This window comes from Equus caballus, chromosome 20 (genome assembly GCF_041296265.1).
Source record: "Equus caballus isolate H_3958 breed thoroughbred chromosome 20, TB-T2T, whole genome shotgun sequence".
Taxonomy (NCBI): domain Eukaryota; kingdom Metazoa; phylum Chordata; class Mammalia; order Perissodactyla; family Equidae; genus Equus; species Equus caballus.
Genome location: NC_091703.1, coordinates 45,243,692 through 45,260,707, shown reverse-complemented (window position 1 = coordinate 45,260,707; position 17,016 = coordinate 45,243,692). Strand labels below are relative to the sequence as shown.

The 17,016-nt window shown below is 42.5% G+C and overlaps 1 protein-coding gene across 17 annotated transcripts in view; it reads right to left on the bottom strand.

The window, feature by feature from the left end:
• Positions 1-2,606: 2,606 nt before the first annotated feature.
• Positions 2,607-17,016, bottom strand: part of UBR2 (ubiquitin protein ligase E3 component n-recognin 2) — a 126,235-nt gene continuing 111,825 nt past the window's right edge. For 9 of the 17 annotated variants that reach the window (XR_011430040.1, XM_001501380.6, XM_070245598.1 and 6 more), the window contains 9 exons: positions 16,104-16,239; positions 15,325-15,415; positions 13,877-14,007; positions 12,756-12,864; positions 10,168-10,224; positions 8,353-8,430; positions 7,862-8,032; positions 6,118-6,219; positions 2,607-4,779 (listed from right to left, as the gene is read on the bottom strand). Coding sequence is in view for 14 of the 17 variants with exons in the window: in XM_001501380.6 (XP_001501430.1) it covers positions 4,638-4,779; positions 6,118-6,219; positions 7,862-8,032; positions 8,353-8,430; positions 10,168-10,224; positions 12,756-12,864; positions 13,877-14,007; positions 15,325-15,415; positions 16,104-16,239 (1,017 nt within the window). In the remaining 3 variants the exon portion in view is untranslated. Of the gene's footprint in view, positions 4,780-6,117; positions 6,220-7,861; positions 8,033-8,352; positions 8,431-10,167; positions 10,225-12,755; positions 12,865-13,874; positions 14,008-14,255; positions 14,330-15,324; positions 15,434-16,103; positions 16,240-17,016 lie in introns of those variants that run through there. The other 8 variants (XM_005603921.4, XM_070245596.1, XM_005603920.4 and 5 more) reach the window with 3 other exon arrangements.

Genomic DNA, 17,016 nt, shown 5'->3' with positions numbered 1-17,016 from the left:
TTTTTTCTCCCAAAGCCCCCGGGTACATAGTTGTGTATTTTTAGTTGCAGGTCCTTCTAGTTGTAGCAGGTGGGACGCCGCCTCAGCATGGCCTGATGAGTGGTGCCATGTCCATGCCTAGGATTTGAACTGGCGAAACCATGGGCCGCCGAAGCGGAGCGTGTGAACTGAACCACTCTGCCATGGGGCCGGCCCCAATATGTGGAATCTTAATTTAAGTGATTTAAGGAAAAATTCCAAACCATTTTTTTTCCTGCTCTGGTCAAGACATATTTCCCCAAACAGGGAAATATGAGTATCCACGGGGCCAGGTTATAGGGCAGATGTAAGCAATCTCAGAATCTGAGAGCTGTTGGGAGGACCAAGGGTGAATAGATCCTCTGATAAATACCACCAGTTGATTCAGACCAGACTTAGGGTGAGCTGCATCTTAACAGGTCTTCTCAGGCAGCCACGTAGTTGCCAGAGAAACCTGGCCCATCTCTTTTGCTCATCTACCAGTGCCCAGCAAGACTCTGGTACCAGGTTCTTCCTTGTGTCTAACCTCAGTCTTTCCTTGGGACAGAGTAAATTATATTCACTTCTCCCAAGAGACTCAGCCAGTTTTTAAAGTCCTGCCAGCCTAGCCCGGGGGTAGGCTAAGAGGTAAAGAGGTAAGAGGTAAAGACAGTGCCTTAGAACTTTTATTTTGAAAACGCTCCATAGTGAAGTAGATAATAACTACTTATTCTGAACATTTAGGAAGGCAGGTGTTCTAGAATTTGTGGGCTCAGTTCAAGAACCCATGGCCTCTTGCAACACTTTCAAGCCCAGGACTGAGCCACCAACAAATAAACCCCGAGTAACCTCAATACCAGTTAATAAGATTAGGGGCTTGCTCTGCACGCTCCCCTGCCTCTCCTTGTCCAGGAACCTGTAATGCTAGGCCAGCAGGTTTGAAGCTTAGCTGGCGGCACGGGGAGGGGGCCAAGACAATTAGGGCCTCTGATCTGCTACTAGATAAAAAGGTGGCTCCTGATGACAGCACGGCCAGCCAGCAGCAACGCGTTAAGAACAGGCATGTGGGGGGAATACTACGGAAGTCCAGGGAGCGAGGGGAGGCCCTCCCACTCCTCAGCGGACATGAGAGCGGCTCGAAGGGAGGAAACATCAGCTTTTAACTTCTGATGGCATTATATCTTGTCCTCCAAAACAGAGGCTGAGTATAAACAGCAAAGTTAAAGAGAATGCTGTCCAAGGACGGTGTAGATTAAGCATGAGACAACTCCTAGCTATTTACCCCAGGGGAATGAAAACCAAGGTCCAAACAAAAGACTATACATTAACGTTTGTAATGGCTTTATTCATAATCACCAAAAATTGCCCAATGTCCCTCACCTGGTGACTGCATAAAGATCTGCACAATGGAACACGACTCAGCAAACAAAGGAACACGGCTCGCTCTCAAATTCACTAGTCTTCTTAGTGAGAGAAGTCAGACTCAAAAGGCTACATGTATATTTACATAACATCCTGGAAGAGGCAAGACAAAGCGACAGAAAAAGATGAGTGGTTGCCAGGGGTCAGGATGCGGGGAGAAGGCGACCATGAAGGGGCACGAGGGAACTTCTTGGGATGATGGAACTGTTCTATTTCTTGGTTGTGGTGGCTGCTACACAACTGTACGCATTTGTCAAAAGCAGGAAACTGTCCACTAAAAGGGTGAATTTTACTATTTGTAAAATAAACCTCAATAAACCTGACTTAGAAAAAAGAGTAGGGACAGAGCAAGGAGTGTGTCAGAGGGGCTTAATGAATGCTGGAACCGATGACGTTAGGCCGAGGGAAAGGAGTAAGCTGGGAGGAGCACCACGGCCAGGAGACAGGGGAAGCACAATGAAAACCTCGCTTTTTTCGTTTGATGTTTTCTTTCTTTCCTCTCCAAAGCCCCAGTGCATCATTGTATATCCCAGCTGTAAATCCTCCTAGTTCTTCTATGTGGGACGCTGCCACAGCATGACTAGACAAGCAGTGCCAGGTCCGTACCCAGGATCCGAACTGGCGAACCCTGGGCTGCCAAAGTGGAGCGTGTGAACTGAACCACTAGACCACTGGGCCGGCCCCAGTTCGATGCTTTCTTTTTAAGAGGATGTTGAACAGTGCAGCAGAGGTCTCGTAGGCAATGACTCCCCTGCAAACACAGCATGCAGCTTCCCTTCTATGTGTCAGCAGCAGAGACCGTCTGCAGAGTGTAAGAACAAGGACCTGGAGATCACCAGGTGAGGACGAGCAAGAAGAGTGAAACCTGGAGACAGGTCTTGGAGCTGGGGAAGACTTTGAGTGCCCTCTTTCCCCAGTGATTTGAGGTCCATAATGGTTCAGAAAGGTCACAAGCTGTCATAGCCAATGATTATGAAATCTAATCAGCTGAAATGATGATCCAGCTTTCTCTGGGAAGGTCAAGATGGTTTGGCTAATGGCCATAATTGACACTAATGATATAAGCATCTTAAATTTCAAGCTAATACAGATGTCCCACTTTATTTGTAGCAAGGTGACATGGGGAACACTTACATGGCATTTAAGTGTGAAACAAACAGAAAGAAAACATAGGCAGACCCAAAATGTCAACACCTAAAGCATTTATTTGGATATCTTTAAATTTTTTACATATGATACATTCCAAATTTTACAAGTTGTCCACAGATATTAAAGTTATAGCCAATTTATTAAACAGATATGATTTTCCCTGATATGGAAAGCATGTTATATAAACATTTCTACAATAAACATAATACATGCGGAACAAATCATAAAACTAAGATGATTCATTAGGTAGGGAAGACAATCAGATACTGATGCACACACCAGAAGAGAAAATGGTGTTATTTCACATGAATTCATCTTCTCTCAGACTTCCGAACATTCTAAGAGAATGGAATCCAGGGACACCCTCTTCTAACAACAAACTTCCATGAAGTCAGTCCTGAAAGTGGGATTATAGCTATGATTTGGTGAAAATGTCCATAATTTACAGAGGGAGAAACCTGGTCTTATCATTTTAAATTTGAGCTTGATGAACATATGGAAAAAAGCCCAAAGAAGCTGGACTTAAAAGCTAAAGGAATGGGGATGTGACAAAGGCCAAAATAAAATTAAAGTCATGATGCCATCCACAGCCCAAACCGCCAGATCTTATGAACGGGAGAAAGGCAAGAAAAAGGGACAGCACTGGGTTCAAATTTGGATTTTCTTCCTACTGGGTGAGAAACACCTCCTCTCAGATGGGTGAGCCAGTCCCAAAGTGAGGTTAAGGACATCCTTTCAAAGAAGGTTCTTTCACACACTGCCTTGGAGAGGAAGCAGTGAATGTGGCTTCTGCATCCCCACTTATTTTAGCCGAAAGCCTGGATTTCTGACCTTCCTCCGCGTGGGAAGGAACTTTTCGATGCAGTTCAAAGGAAACTGAGTGAAAGGGTTACTCGCATTGGCTGAAAGAATCCAAGAGCCTCTTATTTACTCATTTGTCCCTTAGCCTCGCCTTAAAGAGGTTCTGATTTTATCCCTCCACTAAATCTGGCATCACTCTCTGTGTGCATTCAAGCTCTCAGCACATTATATCAAACGAGAGTCGCTGTGTGGCATGTAATAGTTATAAGCCATTTTACTAAGTGGCTATCATTCTAGGAAGGCACCTCTTCGTAAGAACAATAATGTTTAAAAACAATAAAAAGCCCGGGCACAGAGGCTGTCCCAGCAATGTACTAAGTAAGCCAGCGGGTAAACAGCAATTCATCTATCCCAGGAAATGCTGGAAGGGGTGAGGGTTGGGGAGGGGGAACCACGAAACACTGAGTTCTCATTTTTCTTGCTAGTGTTGGATTCTAGATGCATACGCTCTCAATTTAGTCTTAAAAATAAGAGAATATATCATCTGAAAAATTAGCATACTCTTTAAGTTTTCAAAAAGCCCTTTAAAATGAGATTTTTCTCTCAAAGCCAGAAGTCTTGTCAAAAAAAGGAAAAAAAATCCAACCTTCCGCAGCTCTGCAAACACCCAGCACACGAAGAAACCACCTCCTTCCCCTCCTCCCACAGGCTCTGCCCGCACAAGTGGCCCAGTGCTCTCAGGGCTGATGGAGACAAGGGAATGCCGCTGTCAGAATCCACTGCTTTGCACTTAGAGGTAGGGTCCCGTCAGCAGGGCACACTGACCCTGTCCCAGTGTTGAGAGTCACTGAGAGGGACCAGAGAGCGTGACCCCAACACAGCACGGAGACTCGGTTTCCTGCCGCTGAATCAGCTCCAGCCTGGAGCTCCCTGCGATCAGTAATGTACCACGGCTCAGACTCCTGGGTACAGTCAAGCCCGGGCAGATGCCCACAAAGGGGCTGTGCCCAGCACAGGAAGAGAGCTGCTCGCGGGATCCTGAAACTCAACAAGTTGCGCTTGAGGGACACAGCAAATGGCGCAAGAGAATCTGCCAGTGGAAGATGATTTTCATCAGTCCCTGGAGCCAGAAACTATAAAAAATAAAACTGGAAGAATAGCTTAAACAAAGAAGTTACTTCCAAATTCAGCAGACTTATTTCCTATTCTCTTTCTGGGAAAGCCAGCTGGGTTACAAAAATCAAGTTGGTGCTTTTGGTAGTGAAGTATTACAAATGCTGCCAGTCAATGCCAACCAGCGTCTGATTTGCTTCCTGTGCGTGTCCGATTTCCTCCGTGACACTGTGCTGCTGCCAGAGCTTCTGGATCTTCTTAAACCGCTCTTGGCACAAATGTAAAGGATTTCCCCGTCTAGAAAGAAGACACATGTCACTCAGGACGCATTCTGTCTATTCATCTATTATGCTCCAACCTTTCATGATTCAGGAAAAGTTACAAGTTACTGGTTTTAGATCCTCTGCAAAATTTCTGTGCGGCAGGCGACTGTGGCTATCAATGTGTTAGCTTGGAAGGTTTTCTAGGAGCAGCTGCAAGGGAATAAGCGCTGAAAAGAAGAGGAAAATGTACAACAAGCTACACTCACCCAGACAAGGGTGAGGGAATAGGGGGTGGGGTTGAGCAGGAGGGTCCAGGGTGCGAGGCTAAAACTACCGACTCAGTGTCCATCTTGTTGGTAAAATGTAAAAAAGAAGGGAGGGGACAGGGGAGGGGCTAAAAGGAGAATTACAGAGGTAAATCTGTTCCTCAGGGTGCTGTCTTTCAGCCACCAAGTCTAAGCCAAACAGGCAAATGTGAACAACTTTCGCGTCTAATTTAACCAAAGTACAGGTCTTGGTGAGTTCACAGCTGGGGCCTTTGCTCCCGATTCAGAGTGCACGGGGCCTCTCCCTCTCTAACCAGGACTGCTCCTCCCGAGGGTGCACACTCCCCAGAGCAACCGGAAGATCCAGCACCAAGGGGCACGCGCCTGTAACCTTGCAGTCAAGTGCCTAGAGCAGCCAGGCCACTTATCTTGCCTCAGTTTCCAGGCCTTCAACTTCTGCTCCGCAAGGCTGGACAGTTATACCTAGGTTAAGACTTACCTCCTTTGGGCAAAAAGGGATGGTTTAAAAGAAGTTCTTTAATAGTCTTCGAGGGAACTGCTGTCAGCATTTTGCTTATAAGAGAAGCTACCAGAGCAGAAGTGATTAAGCCTCAAATTCGGTGGTATTATTCTGTATGTTCTAAATCTTTGTCCCCCAGATTCTCAGGTAACAGCACGTCTTATCAGTTAAGATGTGCTCTTCCACATCACTTGGAGAACACTGGTCTTCCCACACAAAGCTGCACAGGTCACAAGGGGCTATCCCTGCGGTGCTCTGATGCTGTGGACATCACGTGGCGATTCAAATAGTTCTGTGGCGTGATAAATGGAAGAGGTGCACTCTGTCCTGTTCTTTCCTCTTAGCTACCCTGATGGCCCTCATGACATTCTGAGGACTGGGAAAAGGAGGGCCAAACCACGCAGCCAGGGTGCCCGCCTTGGAGGAGTCCACAGACAATAGGCACCTCCGCTGGAACAGAAGCCACACAGGCCCCTGGGCTGTTAGCAGGTGGGCCTCAGGACCACACAGCTCAACAGGTTCACCATGGACTAAAGGCTCTGGAGGCCCAGAGTCAGCCACTCAGCCTCCCAGGATGGGTCCTTACCTGAGTCCCTGGTCAGTCTCCCCATAGTCATCAAGGTAAGGAGGAGAATAAAAACAGCCTTTGGTTTTGCCAGCTAAAAACAACACCTGACATTCCCGCACTCTGTGGAGAGACCATTTATACATTATACATCAGTAACCAAGGTTTGGATTTAGTTCCAAATGGATTGAAGCCGTTTGAAAATAAACAAACTAGTGCTGGAAGAGAAGAAACAGCATTTACAGCAGAGACAGTTAAAAATGTAGCAACACATCTGCCCAAGTGTTGAAAATAACTGAAATGATTCATTGTAAATCAGTGTAGTGAGGGAGGGGAACATTTCAGATTAGGAATTGATGGCTCATACAGTCACGCAGCGCTTAATGCTGGGGATCCGTTCTGAGGAAAGCGTCCTTAACACAAACCTACACGGTGTAGCCTACTACATGCCTAGGCTATATGCACTAGTCTTGTGGGACCACCATTGTATACGTGGTCTGTCACTGACCAAAATGTCATTATGTGGCGCATTTAAAAAGTTAACTGTGAGAAAGAGAGTTAACTTCTAAACATAATATAGTTACTAATATTTTAACGACTATTATGAGGAAACTATTCATTAAAAAAATGGTACACAAACCTTATGAATTAGGTTGACTTGCAACACAAAGCAACACCATGCATGACCAAAATAATTTTGAAATATGCTGCACAAGGGAAAATGTTACTTTTACAGTTCTCCTAAGGGCCTTTGAAAAATGTGTCTCTTGATCCCTTTGAGAAGTTTGCGTGACTTTTTTTTGTATTAATAATTCAGTGCAATTCAACATTTATTGAGAACCTATCACACAGAAGAAATTGCCAGGCACTGGGGGATACTAAGACATGGGTATAATCTGTGCCCCAGAAGAGCTCAAACACATGTCACTTCTCTCCTTCAAATCATGAAATGGCTTCCATCTCACTCAGAGCTGTCACTGGGACATGCTAGGCCCGATCCTTCTCCCCTGCACACACCGTCCAGCAACACCAGCTTCCTTGCTGTTTCTTGAACATGGCAGGCAATATTCCCCAGCAATTTTGCACTTGCTGCTCTCTGCCTACAATGTTCTTCCCGCTTCTTTAGGTGTTTATTCAAAGTCACCTTCTCGGGGACCTTTCCCTGGTTCCTGATTTGAAATTCAACTCGCCAGCTGCCATCTCATATTGCCCTCCCTGCTTTATTATCCCTCCTCTGAGTGTATCACTTTCTAAATTTTATCAGTCTTGTTTATTGTCTACCTCCCTCTCTAGAAAACGAACTCCAGGAAGGCAGAGCTTTTTGTCTGCTTTATTAACTACTGCATTCTCAATGCCCAGGACATCATAGTTACTACTATCTGTTGTACATCACTAAATAGACACAACTATAGCCATCTGTCTGTGATACATATGAATCCAAAACCATGAGGATATGGCAACAGGAGTACTTCTCACTGGATCTGGGTAGCAAATCAAGGACAACTGGAAGTTGCACATCAGAATGAGGCACAAAGAACACAGAACAGCACTGTCATGGGAATGATGATGATGATGATGGAAGCAGCACAGTTACATGAGCCCAACATGAGACGTCAGGAGACTTCCCCCTGTTCCTCAAAGGAATAAACGCACGAGAAGCAGAGTCTCAAAATTCTCTGCAATGTAGCAGTTTCTTGTGCCACCCCTCAACAGGCATTTATCACGCAGATTGAAAGCTTCTAAAAAGCTCCCTCCAGGGCCTTACCTCAGGAAGATGCCCACCCCAGAACCACAGGAGTAGGTGTGAGCTGTGCAGGCGCCCACGTCTTCTCCTTCCAGCTCGGTCTGACAGCAGTAGCTCTGGGAGCACAGCAGAGTTCCACACACAAGGCACAGGGTTGGGGCTCTGCTCTTATCACCGCCTGATTTGGGGCACCTTCATGGGACCAAAAAAGCACAAGTCATTGCTCTAAAAAAGAGCAGCTAAAGAGCTGATGGTGGTAAAATCACCCAGAAAAACAATCTTGCAACATCCAGTACAGCTGAAGATGCATAAATCCTGTGGCCCAAGAACATTCCTTTCTGGAACATCTCACGCATGGACACAAACATCACGCAGTGGAAACGCTCAAGCAACAGTCGGAGGAAAGATTCCCCACCCAAACAAAACAAGCAACAACATTCCTTACATTCTGCGTAAAGAAGTGAACGTTTACAAGGGTAGGAAACGCTTAACACTCTAATACTGAAACTTACGAGAAATTAGATGCTTGATTAATGAGGCTGCTGTAATCCTCTGGAAGGTCTATTAACTTGTTAGATTCTCTTGGATAGCTAAACAATCAAACAAAAACCACACACGAAAAAACAGTTAATATGTGGCCATACAATAACGACCGGGTAACTTTTAGTCAAAACAAATAAAGGCAGACTGAACCTGAGTGACCATGTGCCTCCACGGTGGCACAAGAAGCCACCTAAGAAATTAAAAACGTACTCTTAAATAACACAGGGCCATAGGGTTTACATTTTTACTTGAAGAGCTCAGAATAAGTTATCAGGACAGGAGACAGTACTTAGTATCTGCCCCATTTCAGTGAAATTTGGTCGCTCTGGGACGAAGGGCAGGGCTGCGGGCTCCTACCACAGCACTTGGGAGAGGGGCAGAAAAGACGTTTGTCAGGGGTGATCTTAAGACAGAAAGGAGTTAGAGGAGAGAAGGCAGCAAAAGAACAGAGAAATTTTCTTTAAATTTGAGATACCAGGTCATGCTGATTCTTTGACAAGTTAATCCAGATAAAATTTAGATCCAAATTCAATGGTATTTGAGGACCCACTCTTGGAGCCCACATCTCCCAGCACAGGCCTTGTGGGACAGCCCTTCTCTGCTTTCCCTACTGCGGAGACAAGAGTGGCCTGAAACCCAGGGGGAGTTACTCAGACAGCAGTTCTCATACCACAATCACTTGGGGGAAATTTCAGGGGGGTATCCATGCCAGGAGCCCAGCTTTAGATGAATCAGATTTGTTAGGCAGGGCCATGAGTATTCTTCTTAAAAGTTTCCAAAGTAATTCTGGTGTATACCTCAAGTTGAGAACCACTGTTCCACATGAGTTTTCTGACTGCAGGGTTGAACCATATGAAACGGATGATATTCAATCATTTTTGACTTATGAAAACTGGAATTTCATATGGTTCCACCTAATAAACCGGGGTGTCACCATCTCTGGATTTGGGGCAGGATGTGTGTAAAATCAAAGAAACAGAACAGATAGGGGCTGGTCCGGTGGCACAGCAGTTAAGTCTGCGTGCTCCGCTTGGTGGCCTGGGGTTCACCGGTTCAGATCCTGGGCGTGGACCATGGCACCGATTATCAAGACATGCTGTGGCAGGTGTCCCTCGTATAAAGTAGAGGAAGATGGGCATGGATGTTAGCTGAGGGTTAATCTTCCTCAAAAAAAAAAAAAAAAAAAAGGAAAAAAAAAGAACAGGTAATCTCCTCTAGCCTTCTGATTTTTATGAATGATGTATTCAGCATAACCAAGGAGACATTAACACATGAAATACATCTGTTACCATCCACTACAGCACACTTTACTACAGAATCAGAATAGAGCTAATGTCAAGAGGAATGAAGAAAAAACAAAGACAGAAATGACTGGCCATGATTTGATAACTACTGACACTGACTGACAGGTACGTGGAGCCTTGTTATATTATCCTTTATACTTTTGGATAGTTTGAAATTTTCCATAATAAAAGAAAAAGAGAGCTAAGAAAAACCTAGAAAAAGACCTACATTTTTTTTAAAGTAAACATTCCAAAACATAATAATTTTGTTGTTTCCTCTGCAAAGAATAATGCCCTAGATTTATGTTTGTAATTCTGAGTCTTTTATAAACTCTCATCATTAGATTAAGACAAAAAAGTACGAAGGCAAGAAGTCCTTCCTCTTGGAATCAGTGGAGGCGTGGGAGGTCAGATCTGTAGGAATACAGCACTTCCGGGCGGCTTCCCCCCTCCCTCGCTCTCCCCTCCCCCCAACCAAATCTCTGACAATCTTTAACTTACCTTATAGCATCTCTTTCACCTTCTAGATATCTTTTAACTTCAATGTTATGACACCAACTTTAACGTAAATGGGGAAAAAAAAACCAAAACATTTTTTACTTTTGAAGGTCTAGCATGAAAATTTATTCCGCTTTTGATCCAATTAAGAGAAAAACAATCTCCTTGGCTTAATATGATACATTTACCTCACTGAAATAAGCTTAGACAAATACTATTATTTTGCCTGCAACTTTTAAAATCAGACACCATGGTCTGTGATTTTCTAAAAGCAAGAATGCTTAATATATTAAAATTTGCAGTTACATATATTATTATCCCCCTAATTTGGACACTCTGGAAAAACTAGTCTGAATTAATGACAACCTCTTATCTGGAGCTAGAATACTCATATTAAAACAATTTTTTATTGTGGTAAAATATACATAACATAAAGTTTACCATTTTAACCATTTTTAAGTATACAGTTCTGTGGCAGTAAGTACATTCACATTGCTGGGCAACTATCACCACCATCCTCCTCCAGAACTTTCTCAAATTTCCCAAATGAAATTCTGTACCACCCTTTTATTTTCTCTCTCTATAAATCTGACTACACTAGGTCCCTCATATAAGTGGAAACACAATATTTGTTCTTTTGTGACTGTCTTATTTCATTAGCATTTCTTCCAAGTTATTCCATGTTGTAGCATGTGTCAGAATTTCCTTCCTTTTTTTTTAAGCCTTACCATTTTAACTTTTTTTTTTGAAAAGATTTAATCTTTTTCATTTTTTCTCCCAAAGCCCTCTGGTACACAGTTGTGTATTTTTTAGTTGTGGGTCCTTGTTGTGGCATGTGGGATACCAGCTTAGCATAGCTCGGTGAGCGGTGCCACGTCTGTGTCCAGGATTCAAACTGGTGAAACCCCGGGCCGCTGAAGCAGTGCGTGTGACCTTAACCACTCGGCCACGGGGCCGGCCCCATTTTAACCACTTTTAAGTAGACAGTTCTGTGGGTTATTAATATTCCACCGTTATGTGCATACTACATTGTTTATCCATTCTTCTGTTGATGGAAATTTGGGTTGTTTCCACCTTTTGATTATTGTGAATAATGCCGCTGTGAACCTGAGTGTACAAGTATCTATTTGAGTCCCTGCTTTCAACACTTTTGCAACATATACCAGAAGTAGAATTGCTGGATGATATGGCAATTCGATGTTTAACTTTTTGAGGAACCACCATGCTGTTCCCTAGAGAAGCTACACCATTTTCTTTTCCTACCAGAAATGCAGATGGATTCTAATTTCTCGACATCCTCACAAACAGGTGTTATTATTGTTTGCCTTTTTTTTTTTTTAAGGAAGATTAGCGCTGAGCTAACATCTGTTGCCAATCCTCCTCTTTTTGCTGAGGAAGACTGGCCCTGAGCTAATGTCTGTTCTCATCTTCCTCTACTTTATATGTTGGATGCCTGCCACAGCCTGGCTTGACAAGTGGTGCATAGGTCCGCACCCGGGATCCAAACCGGTGAACCCCAGGACGCCAAAGTGGAATGTGCAAACATACCCGCTGCGCCACCGGGCCGGCCCCTTATTGTTTGCCTTTTTGATTATAGCCATTGTGGTTTTTTTTTTTAAGTGAATCTTTTCAGACTAATTGCATTTTTTTGTATGTGACTCAATAATAAAGAAAGCATTGTGACTGTTTTTTTTGCAGGGGAAAATTTGCCCTAGCTAACATCTGTTGTCAATCTTCCTCCTTTTTTTACTTCCTTCCCCGCTACAAAGCCCCAGTATACAGTTGTCTATAGTTGTAAGTTCTTCTGGTTCTTCTGTGTGAGCCGCTGCCACAGCATGGCTACTGACAGACAAGTGACATGGCTCTGCGCCCGGGAACTGAACCTGGGCCACTGAAGCAGAGCGTGCTGAACTCGAACCACTAGGCCACAGGGCTGGTTCCTCATTGTGGTTTTTATTTGCATTTTCCTAACAACTAGCTATGTTTAGCATGTTTTCATGTTATTTTTGGCCATCTGTATTATCTTCTTTGGAAAAAAAGTCTTTTGCTCATTTTTTAATAGGTTCCTTGCTTTTTTGTTGTTGAGATGTAGGAAATCTGGCTATATACATATTCTCTGGATATTAATCCCTTATCAGATATACGACTTGCAAATACTTTCTCCCATTCTGTGGGTAAAACAAATTTTAATCTTAACTTTGTCACTAAGTTGACATGATTGACAGGTGACTTCTCTAGATTTTAGTTTTCTCAGATATAAAGTGAAGGTATTGGACTAGATAACCTTAAGGTTTCTTTCAGTTTCAAAAATCTATGGAACAGAGTCCTGAACAAGTAAGTTAATATGAGAAAATAAAATTTCTACCGCTACTCTCCTTCCAAGCCAATCTACTTATGCTCTTTACCAGTTTGGCAAAAATCTTACCACAAAGGTAAAGCCTTAACTAAGAAGGCCTAATCATTATAGTTTGAATTACACGGATTGAATTCTGACAGGCTCACTATCTGAGAATTTTGGAAGCTATGTAATAAGCTGAAATTTCTTTCTGTATAACTATTCAATATAATGAAGAAAAGTGTATAATTATTACCTTTCAATCAGTGATTTTGTTATCTCATTATTTTCTTGAAAAAGGGAAACGAGGTTGCTTGGCAGGGAAAGATAGTTACATAAATGTTCAAAATGGCTTGCTCCAGAAACTGCAAGTGAAGGAGAAAAGAATAACGCACACAACAACTAAGAGCAGATCCCGTATGAGAGTGAGCAGCAGCAAAGTTAAAAAAAGCGAGCGTGATGAAAAAGTTCACATTTGTAGGTGCATAACCTCTAGGAAGCTAACAAGACGGCACATGGCGGGGCTCCTCAGAAAAGGATACAATTGAGAATGGAGTTGGGCAACTCCTATACCAGACTGCTCACAATTTCTTGGTGTCTCAGTTTTACCATTTGCGAAACTATTTCATGGGGTTATTTTTAAACATTAAATGACAAAAATAACATACAGGTGCTCTGGAAAAGTATAAAGCAGTACAGAAATTAAGATGATTTTATCACGAGAGATAGATTTAAACATTAACTCTAATCATTACTGTATATGATCAGGAAGTCTCAACTATATGCTATACGGTGCCCGGGCAACCAGCTGAATGGAGATGCCAGTCAACAAACTTTCAGACAGCAGCATGATATGCAGGCAACTCATGCCCTATGCCAGGCACTGGGAGACAGAGACACAGTGAACTTGCAGTCTATTTTTACACTACTTTTATGAAATGAATAAAAACTGAATACAGAAAACAACTGTGAAATAGCAAACGAATTCCTACATTAAAATCAGATTTATGAGCAATTATGGGCATTCTGAACTTTAATGCCACATGTTTCAAGTTAAAAAACACCTGAAATTGTCAGTTTTCACTTTTCAAAATTAGAAGAACCTAGTTTATGAATAACATATAATTGGACATTTTAACATCAGAAAGCAAAACTAGTGCATTTTTGTACATGTGAATAGCATTTACTGAGATCTGAATAAAATCAGACAGATACATAATTATGCATTTTATTATATAATTGTGTACATCATCATAGTCAATTATCTACGTTCTAAACTTTTAATCAGTTTTCATTTTTGTAAGTCACCTTAATTCTAAATGGCTGGAGTGAAAGACTACACAAATTTCCTATGTTTTGAAAGAGATTAGAAATTACCTTGCATCTCGGGTGGGGAAGGAACTCCATTTAAGTAATGAAAAAACAAAGCAGAACACTTCAGGAAAGGCAGGATTCCAGCTCTGACATTCCTCCACAGATGCCAGCCGGGGGGTACTTCCTTCAAGGCACTGAAAAAGAGGAAAGTGATAATTGAGAAATCTAGTAAGAAAAGGTCTTTCTAGTTACAGCACAGTGTGAAAACAGAGACAACTGCTTTTTTTGAATTGATGGTACATAGGGTTAAAAGGAGTGGGCAGCACTGATTATTACAGGGTGTCAGGTATAAATGGGCTACAGCCTCCAATGCTGTTATTAAAATTTACAGAAGTAATACAGCTACATAAAAAGAAAATTTAGAAAATAAAAAACTACCCACCATTCTAGAACTTTTTATCAGCAGGTATTACTCTGGCAAACTATTTTCATACTAATCTGTCTCAACAGTTGTAACTGTAACATATGAAATTTAAAATTAACATGTTTTTCAGAACATCATAAACCATAATTTTTACTGGAACTGTAATATTCTGAAACACATCAATCACAACCTATACCAAATTATTCCCCTGCAAGGAAACACTTAGATTGCTTTAAATTCTTTGCTAATATAAATAATAGAGTGTATATCTTAAAGCCTGAGGGATTTTTCTATATATTGAATTACTTTGTTAGTGTGGATTCTCAGAAACAGGATAACTTGGTCAAAGAATAAAAATTATGAAACTGTTCAAAAGCTACGTGAAGCTATTAGACCAAATCACGACTCCAACAATACGTGAAGTTCTAATAATTCCACTATACTTCTGCCAGTCCTGGATATTACTTTAAAAATGTATTATTATTGGGGCTGGCCTGGTGGCGTAGTGGTTAAGTTTGTGTGCTCCGCTTTGGTGGCCCGAGGTTCACAGGTTCGGATCCCGGTGCAGACCTATACGCTGCTCATCAAGCCATGCTGTGTTGGTGTCCACATACAAAATAGAGGAGGACTGGCACAGACGTTAGCTCAGGGCCAATCTTACTCAAGCAAAAAGAGGAAGATTGGCAACAGATGTTACCTCAGGGCCAATCTTCCTCACCACACACACAAAAAAAGTATTATGCCAATTTAATTTGCATTTTTAAATTCCCAGTGAGACAACATATGTTTTAGAATACACTTTCCAAAGTAAGTTCTATGTTTCCACTAGTCTGTGCCAGATCCTCTGAGCACAAAAAGGATTCCACGGCCAAATCAATGTGGGAAGCTCCGCATGTTACTCCTCTCTCAGATTTCCAATCGCATTAGTATATAAAAGTCCAGAGGAGTCCTGGACATCACTCCTCCATCTTTTTTTTAAATGTGAACAGAGAACAATTTCCCTTATGTAACAAATGAATTCCTTTTTCATGCTATCGCTTACTAATATTTGGGGAACTGCCTCTCACGTCAAGATTATGATTCTCACCTTCCTGTGCACTGCTGAAGTGTTTTATACAAAGCAAGAACTGCTGATTCTTCTTCACCAGCAGGACTCTCTTCATCCATGCCATTCTCTTCTGAAAGATAAGGAATTACTAGGGAGGGAAGAGGGCAAAAGGGGTGATTAGGCACATGTGTACGGTGATGAATGGCAATTAGTCTTAGGGGGTGAACATGACGTAATCTACACAGAAATCGAAATACAATAATGTACACCCAAAATTTATATAATGTTGTAAACCAATGTTACCTCAATTAAAAAAAAAGGAGTTATTAGTACTCTGTATTTGCCTATTAAGAGGACTGATGAGCACGTCAATTTACGCACTCAAATATATTGATACACTCACATATAATATGAAAATACTCCCACAAAACAGGGAGAAGTTAATCCCTCAGTGTGAGCACAGTATTGATCTGGATCATAACAAGGAGCCAGCAGGCTCTGGGAGAGGAAGCCAGTGTGCTTCAGGGTGCCAGAAGCAGGCTGTGAGTGAAATCAGCTAAATATAGTCTATGGTACTCAAATATTACCAAACTTAAGAAGTAAAACATAAGCAAAAACATTCACATTGCTAGGGGATTTTAACAGGAGAAAGGAATTTATTTCAAAACTTTTCACAGGAGGATAAGCAGAAAAAACAAGTAGCCTAATTATAATTCATACATTATTCTCATCCAAGCACATTTTCCTCTAATATTTTTTTTCCTTTAAACTGAGAAAACTCAAGTACTTCCTTCAAGGAGCTGACAAGAAGGAGTTACCTGTACACGAGGTAAGTAAGAGCTGGATGATGTGTGCCATGGTAACCAGACGGAAAATGTGAAGGTCCCCGGTGCCAAGGCTGGTCCCTGAGAAATCCTGACACTGCAGTGCAGGGAACGCGAGCACCAAGCCCACCTAGACACCAAACAGACGGTCAGACAGAGCCCTGCCTCTCACGGCGACGCCCATGTCCATTTTCTTCACATGACCCCCTTCTGAGCTAAGCCCCTCCCCTTAAGAAATCTTTGTTCTTAAAGGGTGCACACGTTAGAAACTCCGCCAGGATTGGCTAAATGAAGTTACTTGAGAGCTAAAGGGGTCTTGAAGGGCACTATCATTTCATTTATCCAGTGATTTCTCTCTACATAGCTTCCGCCTGAAATCTTTCTAGGGAGTGAGTAGCTGAGAAAGCATGGGTTTTGGACCCACAAAGATCTAGATATAAATCCCAGCTCTTCTTATAAGCTTTTTAGACAAGTGGACACCTCTAAGCCTCAGTTTCCCTGTTGGTAAACTAGAGATAATACATACATGCTTTTAATACCTCAGTAGTAAGGATGTAAGGATGAAACAAGAATGGATGTGAAAGCAGTCAGGCACACAATAAAAGCCAGCTCTCTGTTGCCTCCTGCTGTTTGTATGGTGGTACCAGTGGTGGTGGTTTTCACAGGAGCAGTGGGAACAACAATGGCTATCATTTACTGGGGACACACTGCCCTAAGCTCTTTATAGAACGATTGTCCCACTGAGCTCCGACACAATCATATGAGGTAGGTACTAACCAACTTAAAGGTACAGAATCTGATGTCCAAAGAGATTAACGGGATTGCACTTGGGGTTGCTGTGGGTGGTGGTGCACTCGGTGTCCTGTGTAAGGGGATCCAGTTGAGGTGGGGCCACAGTTCAGCCACC